General features: G+C 40.5%; 1 protein-coding gene across 5 annotated transcripts in view; it reads right to left on the bottom strand.

The window, feature by feature from the left end:
* Positions 1–18,404, bottom strand: part of Ufd4 (ubiquitin fusion-degradation 4-like) — a 175,295-nt gene that overhangs the window by 37,792 nt on the left and 119,099 nt on the right. For all 5 annotated transcript variants that reach the window (XM_072305444.1, XM_019052976.2, XM_072305446.1 and 2 more), the window contains 7 exons: positions 7,661–7,801; positions 5,949–6,183; positions 4,721–4,992; positions 3,668–3,783; positions 2,416–2,531; positions 1,566–1,624; positions 321–664 (listed from right to left, as the gene is read on the bottom strand). In XM_072305444.1, coding sequence (XP_072161545.1) covers positions 321–664; positions 1,566–1,624; positions 2,416–2,531; positions 3,668–3,783; positions 4,721–4,992; positions 5,949–6,183; positions 7,661–7,800 — 1,282 coding nt within the window. In that variant the 5' untranslated portion in view covers position 7,801. The remainder of the gene's footprint in view (positions 1–320; positions 665–1,565; positions 1,625–2,415; positions 2,532–3,667; positions 3,784–4,720; positions 4,993–5,948; positions 6,184–7,660; positions 7,802–18,404) is intronic.

The raw sequence follows: 18,404 nt of genomic DNA, 5'->3' as shown, positions 1-18,404 counted from the left end.
GCAGATTTCTTCAGAAATTCAAATTTTTGGACAAAAAATCAGTACTCTGTTTTCCAATTCCATCCTTTTCTTCATCACCTTTCGCAGAAGATTCATTGAGCTCAAAAATTGGCGCCGAAAGAAAATGTTTGTTTCCCTTCAATAAAACAGCTGAATTTTGCAACTTAGCGATCAATATACTACTCTACCGTGCTAAGAAAGAACGCAGTATGAACCTTCCAGTATTGTCAAAATAAATATCTTTTAAAGACGCCCTTTCTTTGAGCTAACTCTTCAATTGCAAGCGATGGGAAAGACAGTTGAATGAAAATTACACAAACCTTTGTTCACATCAGCTCCTTTATCACATAAAAATTCCACCATTTCTTGGGTCCCGAAGGCGGAGGCCCAATTCAATAGAGTTTGTCCTACATCATCCATAAAATTAACCTCAACACCCCCGGCTTCAACCGCTTCTATTAAGGCATCTGTGTCTTTACTCCGGATGCAGTCAATGAGCTGCCGGTGCGTTTTCTCCCCGGCTGAATCGAGCCGTCGTAGACGTGGTAATGACTGTCCTGAACTGCTTGTGCTAGTTGAGCCACCGTTTCTTGATAGCGCTCGCCGCCCTTCAAACAGCAGAACTAATAACAAATCTACTAAGCGCATTGAGTCTAATGTACACCTGGAGAACAGAAGAAAGAAAAGGAAAAATTAGAGAGTTGAACAATGAGTTTATGAATTGGCTTTTCTCTACTTTCCATGACTTTAAAGTCAATGAGTAAATTTCAAATTCGGTTCATGAAAAAAATTAGACATAATTTATGTATGCACTAAAACGGAAAAAACTTTAGACGAGTTCTTCACCTTCCTTTCTAATCATATTTTTGCATGCATTAAAGTCGCCATTCTTAGTAAACTTATTGCGCCTTAAAATACAGCAGAAACATTAGAAACACTGAAATCTTTCTTCCAATACCAAAGCGCCATGTAAATTTCTCTACAATCCAATGGAGAATTTGCACGCAAATGTTTTATTGCTTCATCCGAGAGTGCTTAAAGAGCTGAACTTGCAGTATTTTTTTCGAGTTAGCTTTGGTAAGGAGTATAGCATCAAAATAGATTTAAAAGTGAAAAAATACACCGCCTAGTGACGTCATCTGGCAGCACTTCCCATTTAAACACATGTATTTTAGTGGATCAGGTAATTTTGTCACATCTCTTCCTATAATTGTTCAATTCATGAACCAAGGTATCCTTGTGTTCAATTCACTTGGTGGTTTCCACTAAAACGCGAAATTCATCAAATTTACGGCACTTGCAAAATCTTCATTGTAGCCTGTCCTCTCATGGACACTTAAAATTCTCTTTTGAGAAGGGATCATACTTGTGGCCATTGCACGAGCATCTTTTATGGGTCAAAATGAGACATTTTTCTTCTGTCGAGTCTCTTCGGGAGGTGCTCCAAGTCCAGGACATGCTAAAGCCCCACTAAAATTTCAGGAAGATTGACAGCGAAATTAAAATTAACACCATTAGAAAAATCGAACTAGATAATCTAGAATAAATTTCATATATGAGTTTACCTCTCATCGCCTTTTAATGCCTTTTCAATTGCATCTGGCAAATCAGACCTAAGTAAATCCTGAAATCAGGGAGAAAAAGTTTAGATATTATAATTCATCCACTAGATAAGTTCGTCTATACTTGATAGTGGTAAAATTTTCAATTTATCATTAAGGTCAGAATTTATGAAAGCAGTGCGAGTCTAGATGCGCTAAACTTAATGGCTTTCAATGAGCGGCTGCCATCTTACTTCCACAAATTACAACACAACGGAGCAGAGATTATGAATTTAAACATATTTGGGGTTGGGTTTTTCTTGTGTAAAATTTAGTGAAAAAATCAAGATATTCAAGGAATCATTTCTAAAGGGGAGGCAAACAAACAAAATTTTGACCAATCAAAAGCCGAGGTTGAGTTAATGTAGCAAGGCAATGCCTGAAACTGAGTTCAGTCAATCAGCAAATGATGTTTCACCTGCCTGGCTACATCATCAGAGCCCGCCAAAAATATCGTTTCAAACGAGTCCCGTTTATGGCATTTTCAAAACAGAGTTTCTTTGATTCTTGGAATTAAAAAAAATATGAACAAATTCCTAGAAGCTTAGTTCACTCTTTACTTTCAGAAAATGAATTTAAGGAAATGGATGACACTAATTGAAACATTTGTAATGACAAAAATACATTTTAAAATTAATTTATAAAATAAATAAATTCATGTAGTAGTTCTATACTGAAAAAAAATGGGAGACAAAATTACTCATGCCTGCTACGCTAAAAGGCTCTTGACTGAGAGTTGATAAAACACCAGGAATAATTGCATCCAACCCATCTGAAAGAATCGCAAAAATATACTTCAACAAACATTACTTACATGAGTTATGCTAGGAGACCCTCGACAGAGCGTTGATAAAAGACTAATAATGGTGGAGACAGATGCGGATGATTTTGTTTCGCAAACTGATGAGCTTGTGTTCGCACCTGGGGTTGCTGTGAAGAAAAAAATAAATTTCATGAACAAAGAGTGCTTGGCTTAACATAAATGTTACTAAGGTTGAGGGTAAATTTCTTTATAGCTGTGTAAGTACTACTAATTATTTCCCGATAATTTTAACTTTTTCCCGCCATCACATAGTTTTTTGGTAAAGCTCAGCTTTACTTCTGAGTGAAAAAGCTTCAAATCAGGACTTCTCGGCCATGTTTGCCTGATGTGCTTTAATAAGAGTGAAACCAGTGGCGTTCTGTTGACAGGCCTGATTTTTTTTGCCCACACTGGACTCTCCTCAACCGAGACACTCTTGAGTAAAGCAGAGCTCTCCCAAAAAACTTTGTGATAGCTGCAAAAAGTTAAAATAATCAGTAAAAGAAAAAAAAAAAAATATGACTATTTACGCTGTGATGTATGTAGTAGAAAACAGTACCTAAATTCTGAATTGAACAGTACCTGATCCTCTAATTCAGGTAAAAATATCTAAGACCGCATTAGTTTCGTCATTCTGAACTGCTGTTAACGTAATAAATGATGAAGTAAAAAATCCAATTTAAAGTTTATGAAGGACTAAAACAAATTTTAGATGCCATTCAGTGTTCTACCTTTGCCCCAATGGGCCCCTAAGCCAAGATATGAATTAAAGCACATCGTGACATGATTTCTATTCAAAATTTAGTGAGAAAAACTAATCGCACATCCAGAGGTCTGGAACTTAACTCCTAAAAAAGGTTTAAAGGTTTAAAATGACCATTAGTTAAATGGTTAAAATACAAATGACATTATTTGTATAGTCTGACTTCCATTTAATCTGAATTAAAAATACTTGCTAATAACTCGTTTTTGAGTTGATTTCCAAACTTCTCTTTTTGTGAATCGTTTCCTGCATAATATTTTGAGGAAAAAATGAGCTATGTCTTATTTCTTCAGTTCAGACCTCATACTACCACCCGCTTTAAAAGCCATTTTAACCGAGCAGCTTCCTTTTTTGGAGCCACAAAATGATTTAAGAACCCTGATACATACAAGAAAATCTACAATACGGAAAAATGTCCTATCTTTTTAACAGCAAATATTTACAGATGTATTCACAATGTGACATTTACTAAAAATTCAAGGGACGGCTAAGAATATTTACCAGGCGTTGAGAGCGTTGCTGTGGTAGGGCCTGCAGCATTTGACAGTCTATGAAGAAGTTCTGTTACTAGGCCGTGTTGTGCTAAAGGCGCAGGATCAACTCCGCGACGGGTAAATCTACGAAGAAAAAAAAACATCAGTACAGGCAGAGAAAAAGTAAAAACCAGAAATGAATTTCTAATCAATTCCAAAACACTCCTTTCTTTGAAGAAGGAGATTTTAAAACTGAAATCGAGGGGATCTTTCACATTTGGGCATCAAAATCTTCAAGAAACGAACATTTCTTACAGTCTGCAGCCTCAGGAATGAAAGTACAAACAGTAGAGCTCCTTATGATCAAACTATACAGAATTTTAGGAGGCATTACAAATTTACCTTACTTCTCAAGAATTCAACTTGCAGTTGCTGGCTGAAAGACCTGAATTTCTGAAAAATACTCTTGTGATATTTATTTACCCTGTAAAAGTACTCATTATAAATTTTTCATATTTTTTTCGAAAGAAAACTTGGATCACAACTGCAAAAGATAAGGCAATTTTTTTACCATTCCTTATTCTTTGTTTCCCCCAACTTCGATTTGTTCTACCTTGAGAGAGATCACTTTTACTGAGGAAATTTACAAGTATTGGTCCCAAGGGTTTTAACCCCTGGTAGTAGAATTATTTTCAAAAAAATTTTCAAATGAAGTGATGACGTTTGCAAACTAATCAAAAGTGGTTATTTTAACCATTAATGGCCTTACTTCCACGGAAAAAACTGAAATTGCTGATTTAACAATTTTGTGTGTAGTTAAAAGAAGTGTCGGACATACTTCAACGTAGATTTCACAATACAAAAGTGCTAATTTAACCACCCCTGTGATTGAATTAGCTTTCCGCTATTGTAAAATGTACATTTGAAACAAGTCGGACATATTTTTGAGCAATATAATTGTTAAATCAGCAATCCATTTTCTTCCATGTAAAATCGATATTTTGAATAGATTTAAGTGTAGAAAAAACAGTGTTTCCAATTTTAAAAAGTTGACTAAATTCCACTGAAAAGCCTCAACTACCTGTCAGATAGGGATGCAAAACAGCGTAGAGCACCGTCTGCAACATGCGAGTCTTCATGTTTCAGCAAAACTGACAGAGCTTCAACACAGGCTGGCAGTGATGCGTCTTGCGGCTCCATTTTCGTACACAGTCGAGACACAACCGCCATGGCTGAGTGCAGTGTATCTTTGTGGACTTGGGTGCCATTTTCTCGGATGAACGTTAGCACACAGTTGAGACCCCCGGCTTCGAAAACTGCGCCTGCTTCTCTTGTGCAGATCAGTTCTAGAACCTGGAAAAGTATGGAGATGGAATTAGATGACTAGTTTTCAATAAGTTATTATATGATTAGTGCAGGGCTATTAAATTCAATGACTTTCAAGAGGTTACCATTGGGTTTTGAGCAATCTTACGCGACATTACAGGAGAGTTGGTGGCATCAAGTGAAAAAATGCATAACAGTTATTCAATGATTTATTTTATCAAGTTTTCACGGTGTTTTTTTTTTTCATGCATGTCTATTAAAATATTATTTTGGATTTTTCGTATATTTTTCTGATTTTTTGCACAAAAATTGACACCCACTTGATTTTACAAACCTACATATTTCATGAATTGAAACAGATGAAATGATTCAATTTTGAATACAACATATTCACAACATATTCCAAGCTCATGATCCGTCACTTTGGGTCCATTGGGTCGAAAACTGACGTGAGACCGCGGGTCGAGAACTGAGGTGAGACCGCAGAAAACATGGATTTTCAGCTACTTTGGGCTAAAAAGTTAGAAAAGTTCGATTTTGAATTTGGGCTCAAAGGCAACGGTTCAAAGCTCAAGACCTGTCACCAGCGACACACGTAAAATTCAGGCATCAGACTGGTGACTTCCACATTCAAGCCACATTCAGCGTGTGATTCCAGCATAAGAGCCAGATGCCTATCAGGACTCAGTTGAACAAAAATTACAGGTGGGGTTTCCAGGTTCAAAAAAAGTGAGCTTTTCGGCTACTCATAATGTGAAAAAGAAAACTGAGCTACTGGCCGACTTTAAAATATAATATGCAATAATTGCTACTCAGGCCATGCTTTAATAAAAAAATAATGTGCAAGAGGATGTTAATAAACTTACAATTCCTCTTGCACATTGTTTTTTTATTAAAACGTTACCTGAGTAACAATTATTGCATGTTATTTTCGTAAAGTTGGCTAATAGCTCAGTTTTCTTTTCCGAAAAAAGGGACTTTACCTTGATACATTGTTCAGCAAGATCACGACTAGTTCTTGAAGCGACTTCGGCTACGATGAGGCGGTTGCATATCGCCTTGACGGCGCCCTCCATTGCAACTATCCTCCGTGTGCATTCTGCTGAGACATCCAAATAGTATGTGATTGCACGTGCGGTTACTTCTAAAACGTTGTCTGGGGCACACTCATCTAGAAATATTCGGCATAATGCTGGGAGGAAAGATCGCGGTGGACAACTGGAACAAGAGAACCATTATGTTAAAATCCTCCAAACTGGAATCAAACTGCTGCGCAATCAAAATTCTTGACAAAATTCTCACCACAGTGATCACAGGCAAACTAGACCGTGTTAAGCAGAAAGGGACCAAGCCATATCAGCTATTGCCAAATTCAATTGGACAATGGAAACTTTGCATGCAAATTTTTTATTGCATCATCTGAAAGAGCTTAAGGAGCTGATTTCACAGTAAGTTTTATAATTTTTTTCTGATACGGGAAATAGTATATATAGATTTAAAAGTGAGAAAATGCACCGCCTAGAGACTTCATCTGGCGGCAGATGGGATCATTTTGTCAAATCTTCTCCTGTAGTTGTTCAATTCAAGAACCAAAGGTATCCTCGTGTTCAGTTTACTCAGTAGTTTCTACTTAAACACGAAATTCATCAAATTTTAGACACCTGCAAATTCTCTATTGGCCAATTTAATTTTTTACATGAAATCGATTGTGCGGATTTTTGTACAAATTTCGGTGAACTTTCTGCATAGTACGAAGCAAATTCTTTAAAATTTTCAAGGGAATCCTCACAAACGTTCTCTTTTAAAAAACCGAAGTGCCCCGTTATTTGGCGATAGCTGATTTGGCTAGGTTCCTTCCTGCTAAACGCGGTTCAAACGTGCGTTGAGTTGAAAACTCAAACTGCCTAGTGCAGCAAAGCAACAGAATCCCTCTCGCGATGTGATTTGCGAGGGGAAATTTAGCGACTGGGAAAATTAGTTACGATCTTTCGTGGAGGGAACACCGATTATGCAGCTATTTTCGATTTTTCTTTTACACGGTGTCTACTACAGGCTGGCCAAAAATCAGTGCTTTTACAGTAAATTTCCAAGAAATTCAGCATTTCCTCAACAGAAAAATTCAGTACTTTGTCAGTACCTCCAATTGACGAAATTTGAACAGTGTGTCAAGTTTTTTTTTTCATTGTGGGAAATCCTGATTTTTCCTGATTTTTGACTGCTAAGTCCTGATTTCATAATTTTTTCAAATCCTGATTTTTTTGCGGAGAAAAATTAAAATTTCTGCATAAGCCTGTGCGAAAGCAGAACTCAAGAATTAAGTTCTAAAGATTAAAAACAAGTGCGAATCAATGAAAAAATAGCTCAATAAAAAAACCCGATGGGACGGCCGACTTTTCTCAGATCCTGATTTTACGACCGATTTTTCCTCAAATCCTGATGAAATCGGGATTAAATCCTGATTGACCTCGAACCCTGATAGAATCGGGAAAATCCTGATGCTAGACACCCTGTTGAATTTCCCGCTCAAATAGCGACAAAAATATGAAAAAAAAAATCCGGACCTTCTTACGGAATTCCCGCAATTTTTCAGTATTTCTGGATCGCCCTTAAAAAAATCAGTACTATTTCCGGACTTGTAGACACCCTGTTTTATGATAAGAGAGGGTTCCGTTTTGAGGATGTGAAAAAATTTTACCTTTCAAAGCATCGGTCTACATTATCGGACATCAAAAGCAGCATGCATAGTTGTTCCAGAGCGATGAGCTGCATGTCACGCTCATCACCCTGGCCCATGCTCAGCCATTCCAGCAGTGTTTCCGGGTCCACCTCGGCCATCCTGCAACAAAGCAACAAAATACATTCAATTTGAGAAATCATGAAAATCCACTACTGGACAACGTCCAAACTGAAATCATAATCGCTTTGAAAAATCATGAAAATGCACCACTAGACAACGTCCAAACTTTATCATAATCAATTGGATTGCATTTTGCAAAAAAGGTACCAGAGGCATTGCAATGATACTAAGATTGTGCAACTTCATCTTTAGCAATTGAATTACTGAAACCATGAAAACATATGAAATTTACATGATAACTTTTGTCTTAAATTTACATTTTTAGCGAGTAAAATAGAAACTGATAATATATAATCAGGTTTTTCTTCCAAAACAAAAGAAGTTGCACAATTTCAGAAACATTGCAATGCTCTTGGTTCCTTTTTGCATAATGCAATCCAATTGAGGGGCTTGGAAGACAAAGCGCATAAGATCAGTTTTTGCTATTTCGAGAAAAACGTGTTTGAAGTTTCAAAATTATATGGATATGCACCGCTAGACAACGTCCCCAAACTTAATCATAATCAATTGGATTACATTTTGCAATGAGGAACCACTATCTCAAGCTCTTCCATAAAAGCATGTGTCTGCATAAAGGAATCAATGGCATATTTATGTTGTTTCTAAAATGAGCTAGAAATAGTGGTTCCTTATTGCAAAATGTAATCCAATTGGTCGGCTTGGAAGACAAAGCGTATAAGTGCAGTTTTTGCTATTTCGAGAAAAGCGTGTTTGAAATTATAAGGATCCTTACAGCAAAAAGAAAGTTGAAACTGACTTTTCAATGCTTAAAAATTGAAATTTGGAGGCCAATTTTTCACACGTTATGCATCAAGACTAGTTTCCAACCGCTCTCGCCCCTCCCGGAGGCTCGCTCCATTCCTTCTTGTCTATCGCTTTGTCTATCAATATCCCGGTGGCGTGGCGTGCTTTGCGATCTATCGATACTTCCTCATTTGAAGCTGTGGTAAATAATCGATAATAAGGGTGTTCGAAGTGAACACTCTGTTTATCGATCCTTTTCCATAGGTTTAAATGGCAGAACAATCGATATATCGCTAAGCACGCCACGCCACTGGGATATTGATAGACAAAGCGAACGACAAGGGGAATGAGCCTCCCGGAGGGGCGAGAGCGGTTGGAAACTAGTCTTGATGCATAACGTGTGAAAAATTGGCCTCCAAATTCCAATTTTTAAGCATCGAAAAGTCAGTTTGAACTTTCTTTTCGCCGTAAGGATTCGTAACCCCTGATAACCCTGTTCATCGATACTTTTCCAAAGGCTTAAATGGCAGATCAATCGATATATCGCAAAGCACGCCACTGCAATATCCGCATTGAGCCCGTTGTGCGACGGCTAATCCGCGAGCTTTCCTGCTTTCGAGCGAGTGAGTAATCCAATTTCGATCACGCTGCTCATGTCCCCCGGAGGTCAGCGTCTGACAGGGACAGGTGGCGGCTAGAAGCACAACCCCCCCCCCCCCCCCGCCCCCTCATCACCACTTCTATTGGGGGAGGGGGGGGGAGAGGTTGGTCCCGTCGACCGGATAAGTCCACGTCGAGCCGTTATTAAGTGAAAGCAACTCGTTCGACTTATTACCCGCGCAAGTTTAACCTTTGTCGCGCCCCGTTCTCCGTCGCAGAGGAAGAACGACGTATCGACGGTGAAACTACCAAACCACGTATCTCGGTTTGCGACGTCGCAGACTTCCTGTCATACTTTATTTTTCAAATGAAAAACTACGTAATGTCCAGTCTTGAAAATTTCTGTGATTTTTCCTCTTCGTGCGGAGAAAATTCTGTGAAAATTTCAAGGAATGATATTGATTTGGTCTACTTCAAAAAAATAGAATACGAGCGTAGATTTTTAAACACCGCAAACGAGATACGTGGTTTGGTAGTTTCACCGTCGGTATGTGCCTTCAGGCGTTGCCACATTCCCTTCGATAAAAACCAGAATTTAAAAGGACGATTTTGAATAGTACTTTGGAAAAGTACAAAAATTGGGAAAGTCCAATTTTTCAGAGGATTTTGTTTAGAATGGGCCTGTTGCAAACTTTTGCTAGAGCAAAAATAAGAGTTGTTTCTTGTAGATAATGCCTCAAAAATCACGATGAGCGCATCGGCAAAGTCTGAAATGCACTCATAACTTCACAATCTGCGTAAGAAATTTGCGTTTTTTTAAGCTTCCCGCTTCAAAAACGATACTACGGCACAGGTGAACATTTTGTTAGAGGAGTCGCTCCATCGTCGGCGGTATTCATCATGGCCGACGCTTGCGCGCAGTTCCGCGCGTAATTCGAGGAGAGTTCAAGATCAATCAATTCGGGCGTGGAAAATATGAACGTTAACACACCGATTGTTATCTGGTCTAATCCAGTTCAGGTGTTATCTCGTCCCATCACAGGTGTTTTGGCGAATTGGCGTCGGCCATGATGATTATTGCCGACGATGGAACGACTCCTCTTACAGAATGTTCACCTGTGCCGTAGTATCGTTTTTGAAGCGGGAAGCTCAAAAAACCGCAAATTTCTTACGCAGACTGTGAAGTTATGAGTGCATTTCAGACTTTGCCGATGCGCTCATCGTGATTTTTGAGGCATTTTCTATAAGAAACAACTCTTATTTTTGCCCTAGCAAAAGTTTGCAACAGGCCCATTGAATCTAGCGCGGAAAAAAAGTTGGGTAGCATTTACCATACTCTGGTTAAAAAACGGCAAAACCAGACAATATGCTAATGTCCACCAAAATAATTGTCACACAGGGTGTCTAGTATTTTTTAATTTTGAAAGATCCTGACATTTTCCTGTTTTTTCCTGATATTTTATAAAAAATTCCTGATATTTTCCTGATTTTTCTCGACCCCTGGCACGGTACGCAAATAGCAGTCACACTTTCTCCGCTGAGGAGATTTGCGTATTCCTGATATTGCATTGCGATTCCTCATAAAACGTCCGATTCTCCGATTTTCCTGATCGGCCAAAATTCCTGATATTTTCCGGGTTTTCCTGGTGCTAGAGACACCCTGAATAAGGAAAAATTTTGTCACTTTCACGATAATTTTGACGAGAGTTACCATAATCTCTGGTTGTGCCGTTTATTAGCCGGAATGTGGTATAAATGCTCCTTAATTTTTTTTCCCCGTGAATATCTGGACATAGCAAGGAATAACCAACCATGCAAAACACAAAAATGCCACTTCTAAATCCGGTTGCCGCCAAATCTAGAAAATAAAATCCCCTGACGTTCCCCTGACATATTCCGGTGAAATTTCCAGACAATTTGTGACAATATGCAAGATGGGCAAATAGACATAATTAGAAATAGTTTTTGGACAAAATTCGTTGTTCGAAACATCAAACCCAATCTAGAAAACAAATGAAGATGCTAATCAAGTTTTCCCTGACTTTCCGTCATTTTCCCTGACATTTCCAGGTTTTCCCTGCACGGAAAAATTAAATTGCTCATTCAACAATTCAATTGCTATAAAAAGTGACTGCAATGTTTCAACGTAGATTTTACAACAAAAAAAAAAATGCTACTTTAAGCACTATTGTAAGCTAATTTAACCACGGGGGTGGTTAAAGTAGCATTTTTGTGTTTTGAAATCTACATTGAAACATCGGAGTCAATTCTTTTTCAGCAATTGCGTTGTTAAATCAGTAATTTAATTTTTTTCGTGTGACATTTCCAGGTGTTCCCTAACTGTGGCAACCCTGCGTGGAAAGTAAATATTTTGTCGAGAGGGCTCTGGCAACATTTGACGCAGTGGCGTGGCGTGAATTGCGATGTTTCGATTGTTATGCCATTTAAACCTATGGTAAAGAATCGATTATTAAGGTGTTCGCTGCGAACACCCTGTTAATCGATCCTTTTCCATAGGTTTAAATGGCATAACAATCGATATATCGCAAAGCACGCCACGCCTCTGCATTTGACGGCTGTTACGGCGTTATTTCATAGCATGCGACCCTGGGGATAGAGTTTTTTCCCGGAGATCTGGCAACAGTATCGGTAATCGATGCTGTTTCTATTGATGCCCGTCGGGGTTGCGGAACCACGCGGGTCTCGCGCAGCGGCGGGGCGTGAATGATCGATAGTCGATAATTCCTCATTTGAAGCTATGATAAAGAATCGATTATTAAGGCGTTGGTTGCGAACACCCTGTTAATCGATCCTTTTCCATAGGTTTAAATGACATAACAATCGATATATCGCAAAGCACGCCACGCCTCTGCATTTGACGGCTGTTACGGCGTTATTTCATAGCATGCGACCCTGGGGATAGAGTTTTTTCCCGGAGATCTGGCAACAGTATCGGTAATCGATGCTGTTTCTGTTGATGCCCGTCGGGGTTGCGGAACCACGCGGGTCTCGCGCAGCGGCGGGGCGTGAATGATCGATAGTCGATAATTCCTCATTTGAAGCTATGATAAAGAATCGATTATTAAGGCGTTGGTTGCGAACACCCTTTTTATCGATCTTTTCCCGTAGGTTTATATGGCAGATCAATCGATACATCGCAAAGCACGCCACGCCACCGGTCTTGCGATGTAACGAAGCGAAATCGGCCGCCGCACGGTGGATCGAGTCAATTAGAGAGGTCCACTGGAAAAAAAAAACACATTGGATCTAGAGTCCAGACTCTTGAAAACATTGACAAGAAAAAGGCCTCTTGATTTAATCAGATTTAAGCTTAAATCAAAAGGAAATCCGCTCAAATTAGGAGGCTTGGTTCTTGATTTAAGCTTAAATCTGATTGAATCAAGAGTATTCTTTCTTGTCGATGTTTTTAAGAGTCTGGACTCTAGATCCAATGTGCTTTTTCTCCGGTGTCGGGCATGACATTTTTGACAAAAACTGCGAATTTTGATGTTTATTTCGTCTTACTGCAAAATTCAAGGGGAGCTACGAGAAGAAAATTTCACGAGGAAACCGACAGAACCACCTTAATTAGAACCCCAAAGTTTGGCATAAACGGAGTTACGAGCGTTTGGAGTTTCCGAATTCTGTCCGACATCTCCTATTTGACTCGATCCACTGTGCGCCGGCGAAACCTCACGTTTGCGGTTGGTGAATCGATGATCGGAGTGGTGAACCTCGATGAGAAAATCTGAGATACTTATCTGCACTGGGAAAAAAAAAAAAAAAAAACACACACACATTGAATCTAGAGTCCAGACTCTTGAAAACATTAACAAAAAAAAAAGGACTTTTGATTCAATCAGATTTAAGCTTAAATCAAAAGGAAATCCGCTCAAATTAGGAGGCTTGGTTCTTGATTTAAGCTTAAATCTGATTGAATCAAGAGTATTCTTTCTTGTCGATGTTTTTAAGAGTCTGGACTCTAGATCCAATGTGCTTTTTCTCCGGTGTCGGGCATGACATTTTTGACAAAAACTGCGAATTTTGATGTTTATTTCGTCTTACTGCAAAATTCAAGGGGAGCTACGAGAAGAAAATTTCACGAGGAAACCGACAGAACCACCTTAATTAGAACCCCAAAGTTTGGCATAAACGGAGTTACGAGCGTTTGGAGTTTCCGAATTCTGTCCGACATCTCCTATTTGACTCGATCCACTGTGCGCCGGCGAAACCTCACGTTTGCGGTTGGTGAATCGATGATCGGAGTGGTGAACCTCGATGAGAAAATCTGAGATACTTATCTGCACTGGGAAAAAAAAAAAAAAAAAACACACACACACATTGAATCTAGAGTCCAGACTCTTGAAAACATTAACAAAAAAAAAAAGGACTTTTGATTCAATCAGATTTTAGCTTAAATCAAAAGGAAATTCGCTCAAATTAAGAGGCTTGGTTCTTGATTTAAGCTTAAATCTGATTGAATCAAGAGTATTTTTTCTTGTCGATGTTCTTAAGAGTCTGGACTCTAGATCCAATGTGTTTTTTTCCCCGGTGTGGATTATCGGCTTGTCAGAAAAATATCCGGGGTTGCAGGGTCGCGCAACGTCCGAAATTCCGTACTCTCGTCTCCTTTTATTTTTATTAGACTGAATCAAAAGGTCAGTTGCGCTGGTCACAGAATCGTGTTTCGATGCTAAGTCCTTGTTGATCACCGAAAAATAGTGAGATCTGTCCAAACAGCAATTTTCTACAACATTAACGGAGATATCACCCCTTGAAAAGTCGGGTTATTGACGTCATCCACCGCGGGAGTGACACCCTTGGTTTCTTCCACCTCGCTTTCATCCGAGTTTCACGCTGAACAACCAGCGCAAATGTGCTTCACACCGACTGATAAAGGTAAGGCGGATAAAACGAAGGGTGTGACTACCGCGGTGGATGACGTCAAAAACCCGCTTTTTCAAAAGACGATATCTTGATTACTGTTGAAGGTAGAAAATTGCTGTTTGCAAGCTGTAGCGCCTGCAAGACTGTGAGAATACTTCACGCATTGCACCAAACAGCGTCGTCGGCGTGAGCCACATATTAGCGCCTACAAGACTGCATGAATACTTCTCGCATTGCGCCAAAAGCAGTGCAGTCGGTCAGTTGACGTGAAACGTATATTAGCGTCTACAAGACTTCGAGTTCAATCGGTGGTACGCATATTTACACTGGTTATGCACTACCGCGGTGGATGACGTCAAAAACCCGATTTTTCAAAGGGCGATATCTCGATTAATATTGAAGGTAGAAAATTGCTGTTTGGACGGATCTTATTATTTTTAGCTGATCGACAAGAATCAAGTATCGAAACACAATTCTGTGACCAGCGCAACTGACCCATTACACGAGAATCTAACAATCGATTAATAGAGACTTTGCACGCAAGTTTTTTATTGCTTCATCTGAGAGTGCTTAATGAGCTGATCTCACAGTATTTTTGTAATTTTTCTCTGTAATGGAAATAGTCTAAAAATTGATTTAAACGTGAAAAAATGCACCGCCTAGTGACGTCATCTGGCAGCATTTCCCATTTAAACCCATTTATTTGGCCAGGTTAAATCATTTTGTCATATCTCCTTCAAAAATGGCTCAATTTATGAACCGAGGGTATCCTCGTGTTCAGCTCACTCAGGAGTCTTAACTTTCACATAAAATTCATCAAATTCCAGACACCTGCAAATTCTCCATTAATCGCTAATGGAAAGCTGGGCTCCTCCGAGACCGGAGTCGGGCATTGCAGGACACGTTGTGGCACGGCCAAAAAAATGCTGTCTCCCGTTGGTGACATTAGGAGCAGATTCGGAGCGGGCATTCTGGCGGGTTGGGGGGAGGGGGGAGGGGGGGAGCGCACTCACACATGCACGCAAAATGCAGCGACGATGCCGCCGACTCGTAAACGTCAAATCAATCTTCCCGGCTCGAATTTACACGACTTGTTAACGCGTGCCTGTTAATTGAGCGCTCCAAGCGGAAGCCGAGCCGCTGCCAATTCCGCCGCACTCACGCAAAACCTCCTATCTACACTCAAACGCTGCCACTTTCCCCTGAAAAAAAATTTCCATCTACCGGAGGGATTGCGGATATTTTCCCTTGAAATTCCCGGATGAGCTGGATTTAATGGGTCGGTTGCGTTGGTCACTGAATCGTGTTTTGGCAGGGTGCACTGGAAAAAAAAAAAAAACACATTAGATCTAGAGTCCAGACTCTTGAAAACATTGACAAGAAAAACTACTCTTGATTCAATCAGATTTTTGCTTAAATCGAAAGGAAATCCGCTCAAATTAAGAGGCTTGGTTCTTGATTTAAGCAAAAATCCGATTAAATCAATAGTATTTTTTCTTGTCGATGTTTTTAAGAGTCTGGATTCTAGATGCAATGTGTTTTTTTCCCAGTGTGTCTACTAAAACAGGCTGGCCAAAAATCGGTACTTCTACAGTCCTTTTTCAGTACATTCCCAAGAAATTCAGTACCTCTTCAGCGGGGAAAGTCAGTACGTTTTCAGTACCTTCATTTGACGAAATTCGAGAGATTTCAAAAATTTGAATTTTTGGCTCAAATATTGACAAAATGACACAAAAATTCCGGACCTTCTTGCGGAATTTCCGCACTCTTTCAGTACCTCCGGACCGCCTTTAAAAAATCAGCACTACTTCCGGACTTACCGAAAAATCCGGACTTGTAGACACGCTGGACATCTTTTTTAAATTTCTGAGGAAAACAGGGTTTTGAAAATGGGAGGGCCAGTTTGACAAATAAGAGAGCTAAGAACTTTCGACATCCCCGAAACTGCGCATAGCATTCGCTGAGAATTTCGAGGCGGGGAGAAAGGATAACGAGTTTTCGGGAAACTTTGTACTACGCCTCGGGGAATTTGGCGTCGTTCCAAAGTTATTCTTACGACGTTTTTCCGTAGCCTGACAGAATTCGTCCCCGCGACAACGTAACGTTCCGACGTGAGCCGTGGCCGTAGTGAGTATGAGCGGCTCGAGGTTCAAAGAGTAACGCAGTTCGGGGGGAGGGGGGTAAAGCGCAAGCTCATTACTGGTCCAGCGAAGAACTACGAGCTTCTCGTTGTCAATTAAGGTGAAGACACTGTAACGGATTGGAATTTTTCGAGCGGTTCGGCCGAGGAAAAACGTACTACTAGACAAGGCTCGAATTAAAGCGTTCCGGCATGTAGTATCGTAGCCCTACTGACGTAAGGGCGTATAGCCTGTGTCAAACCATCAAAATATCGAGGTCAGGTGCTGTGATTGGTCCAAGTCATCGAATCAGCCAATCATAACACTTGACCTTGATAATTTGATGGTTTGATAGTGTGACACAGGCTTATCTTCATTTCCATGTGGACCCTGTGCTCCGTTCCGTATGAATCCATGCTTTCTGGGGCTCATGCGAAAATAGAGCTACGCCCTCACTCCGGAGGAGCGGCAATGTTTCTCGGCCAAAATTTCTCCATTTGCGCGACGGATATTGTTGAAATTGCCTCCCGACCAAGAAACAACCATTTTCATTCATTGGTTCCGATGAATTTGAATTTCCCGCTCAAGTGAAACTTGCCACGAGAGGAGGAGCTCCGCACAGGGGGCGCCACCGCTGTTTTGATTTTGAGGGTCACGTCTAGAGTTCGTACAGCTTGACGTGATCCCTTGAGCTTGTATGAAAATGAAAGGAATTTCTGAAACTCTGAAACTTGATCCCAGGAAAAAATAGGGTTCAGCAAATCAAAATGACCTTGATGCAACCAATCATAAGTGATCCTGATCTCTCTCAGCAGTTGCAGATATCTCTTTCCCACCGTGAACTATCTCTCTAGCACTAACAGGCTTCCCATAAGCTCAACCGGGATCAAGTTGGAGCCTTCATTATTAGTCTTACAAAGCTCGTGCTCCAGTGGCGTGGCGTGCTTTGCAATACATCGATTGATCTGCCATTTAAACCCGTGGAAAAGGATCGATTATCAGGGTGTTCGCAAGGAACAACTTAATAATCGATTCTTTACCATAGCTTCAAATGGGGAAATATCGATAAATCGCCGTGTATGGACGCACGCCGTTGTCATGCTCGGTTGTAAACATGCCAGACATAAGCTGCTAGAACTCACGCGTTTTAGCATTTAATTTATCTGATGCAATTTTTGAAAAATCACGGATTTCAGAGCCGGAATACAGCAGCGCGGCGTGGTGGATTCATTCGGAACTACGGCTGAAGATTCACCTTAAATGGCAGATCAATCGATACATCGCAAAGCTCGCCACGCTGCTGGCTCCCTCTGCTGGCAAGCGGACTAGAGCTCTTTTGGATGCTCTGAGAAAAACGCAGCATGAACCTTCAGGCGTCGCCAAATTTCCTTTAATAAAACTCGAATTTTCTGGTAAACACATGAACATTCTTCTTCCAATTTTTTATATAATTACGTTCGCATTGTCACCTGAAGTTCCTGAAAATTTTAAGGAAAAATATTCACAACTTTCCTCAAAAATAAACATTGTATCGAAGGAAATTTGGCAACTCTCGAATGTTCATACGGCGTTTTTCCTAAGCACGGCAGTAAAGCTGAGGACAGTGATTGATACCGGGTTGTTTATGCAGCTGCACACACAAGTCACCGCCATCGAAGGGTGGGGGGTGGGGGAGGAGATCCCCGAACATAGCCGGCAAGACAGCGCGTTACGATTACGACACCGCTGCGTTACTGCCAAATTAGCAGCCGAGCCTTCAGTGAGACAGGGTCCTGTCGTCCGCGTTCAGGGCTCAGAGGCCGAAACTTTCGGGCGTGGCTCCCGGAGCAATCGATGCTACTGCTCCAGCACCTGGGACTGGGAGTTTCGGCCTCTGAGCCTGGAATTTTTTGCTTAATTTTTTTGTTTCGGAGTCATCATAAAGCGCTTAGAGCGTTGACTTCCGAAAGTATCTCTTACGCTGAGAAAGAAAGTTACGGACTATATGGACATACCTTCCGTTCCGGGCTCAAAGGCCGAAAGTCACGGGTGCTGGAGCCGTAGCTTCGATCGCTTCGGGTGCAAAGCCCGAAAGTTTCGGCCTCTGAGCCCGGAACGGACGGTATGTATATATAGTCCGTAACTTTCTTTTTCAGTGTAAGAGGTACTTTCGGAAGTCAACGCTTAATGCGCTTTATGATGACTCCGTAACACAAAATTGAGCAAAAACAACCAGTGATCGTGATAAACTA

This window comes from Bemisia tabaci, chromosome 10, assembly GCF_918797505.1.
Source record: "Bemisia tabaci chromosome 10, PGI_BMITA_v3".
In the NCBI taxonomy this organism is placed as follows: domain Eukaryota; kingdom Metazoa; phylum Arthropoda; class Insecta; order Hemiptera; family Aleyrodidae; genus Bemisia; species Bemisia tabaci.
This window is presented reverse-complemented; position numbering and strand designations above follow the sequence as displayed.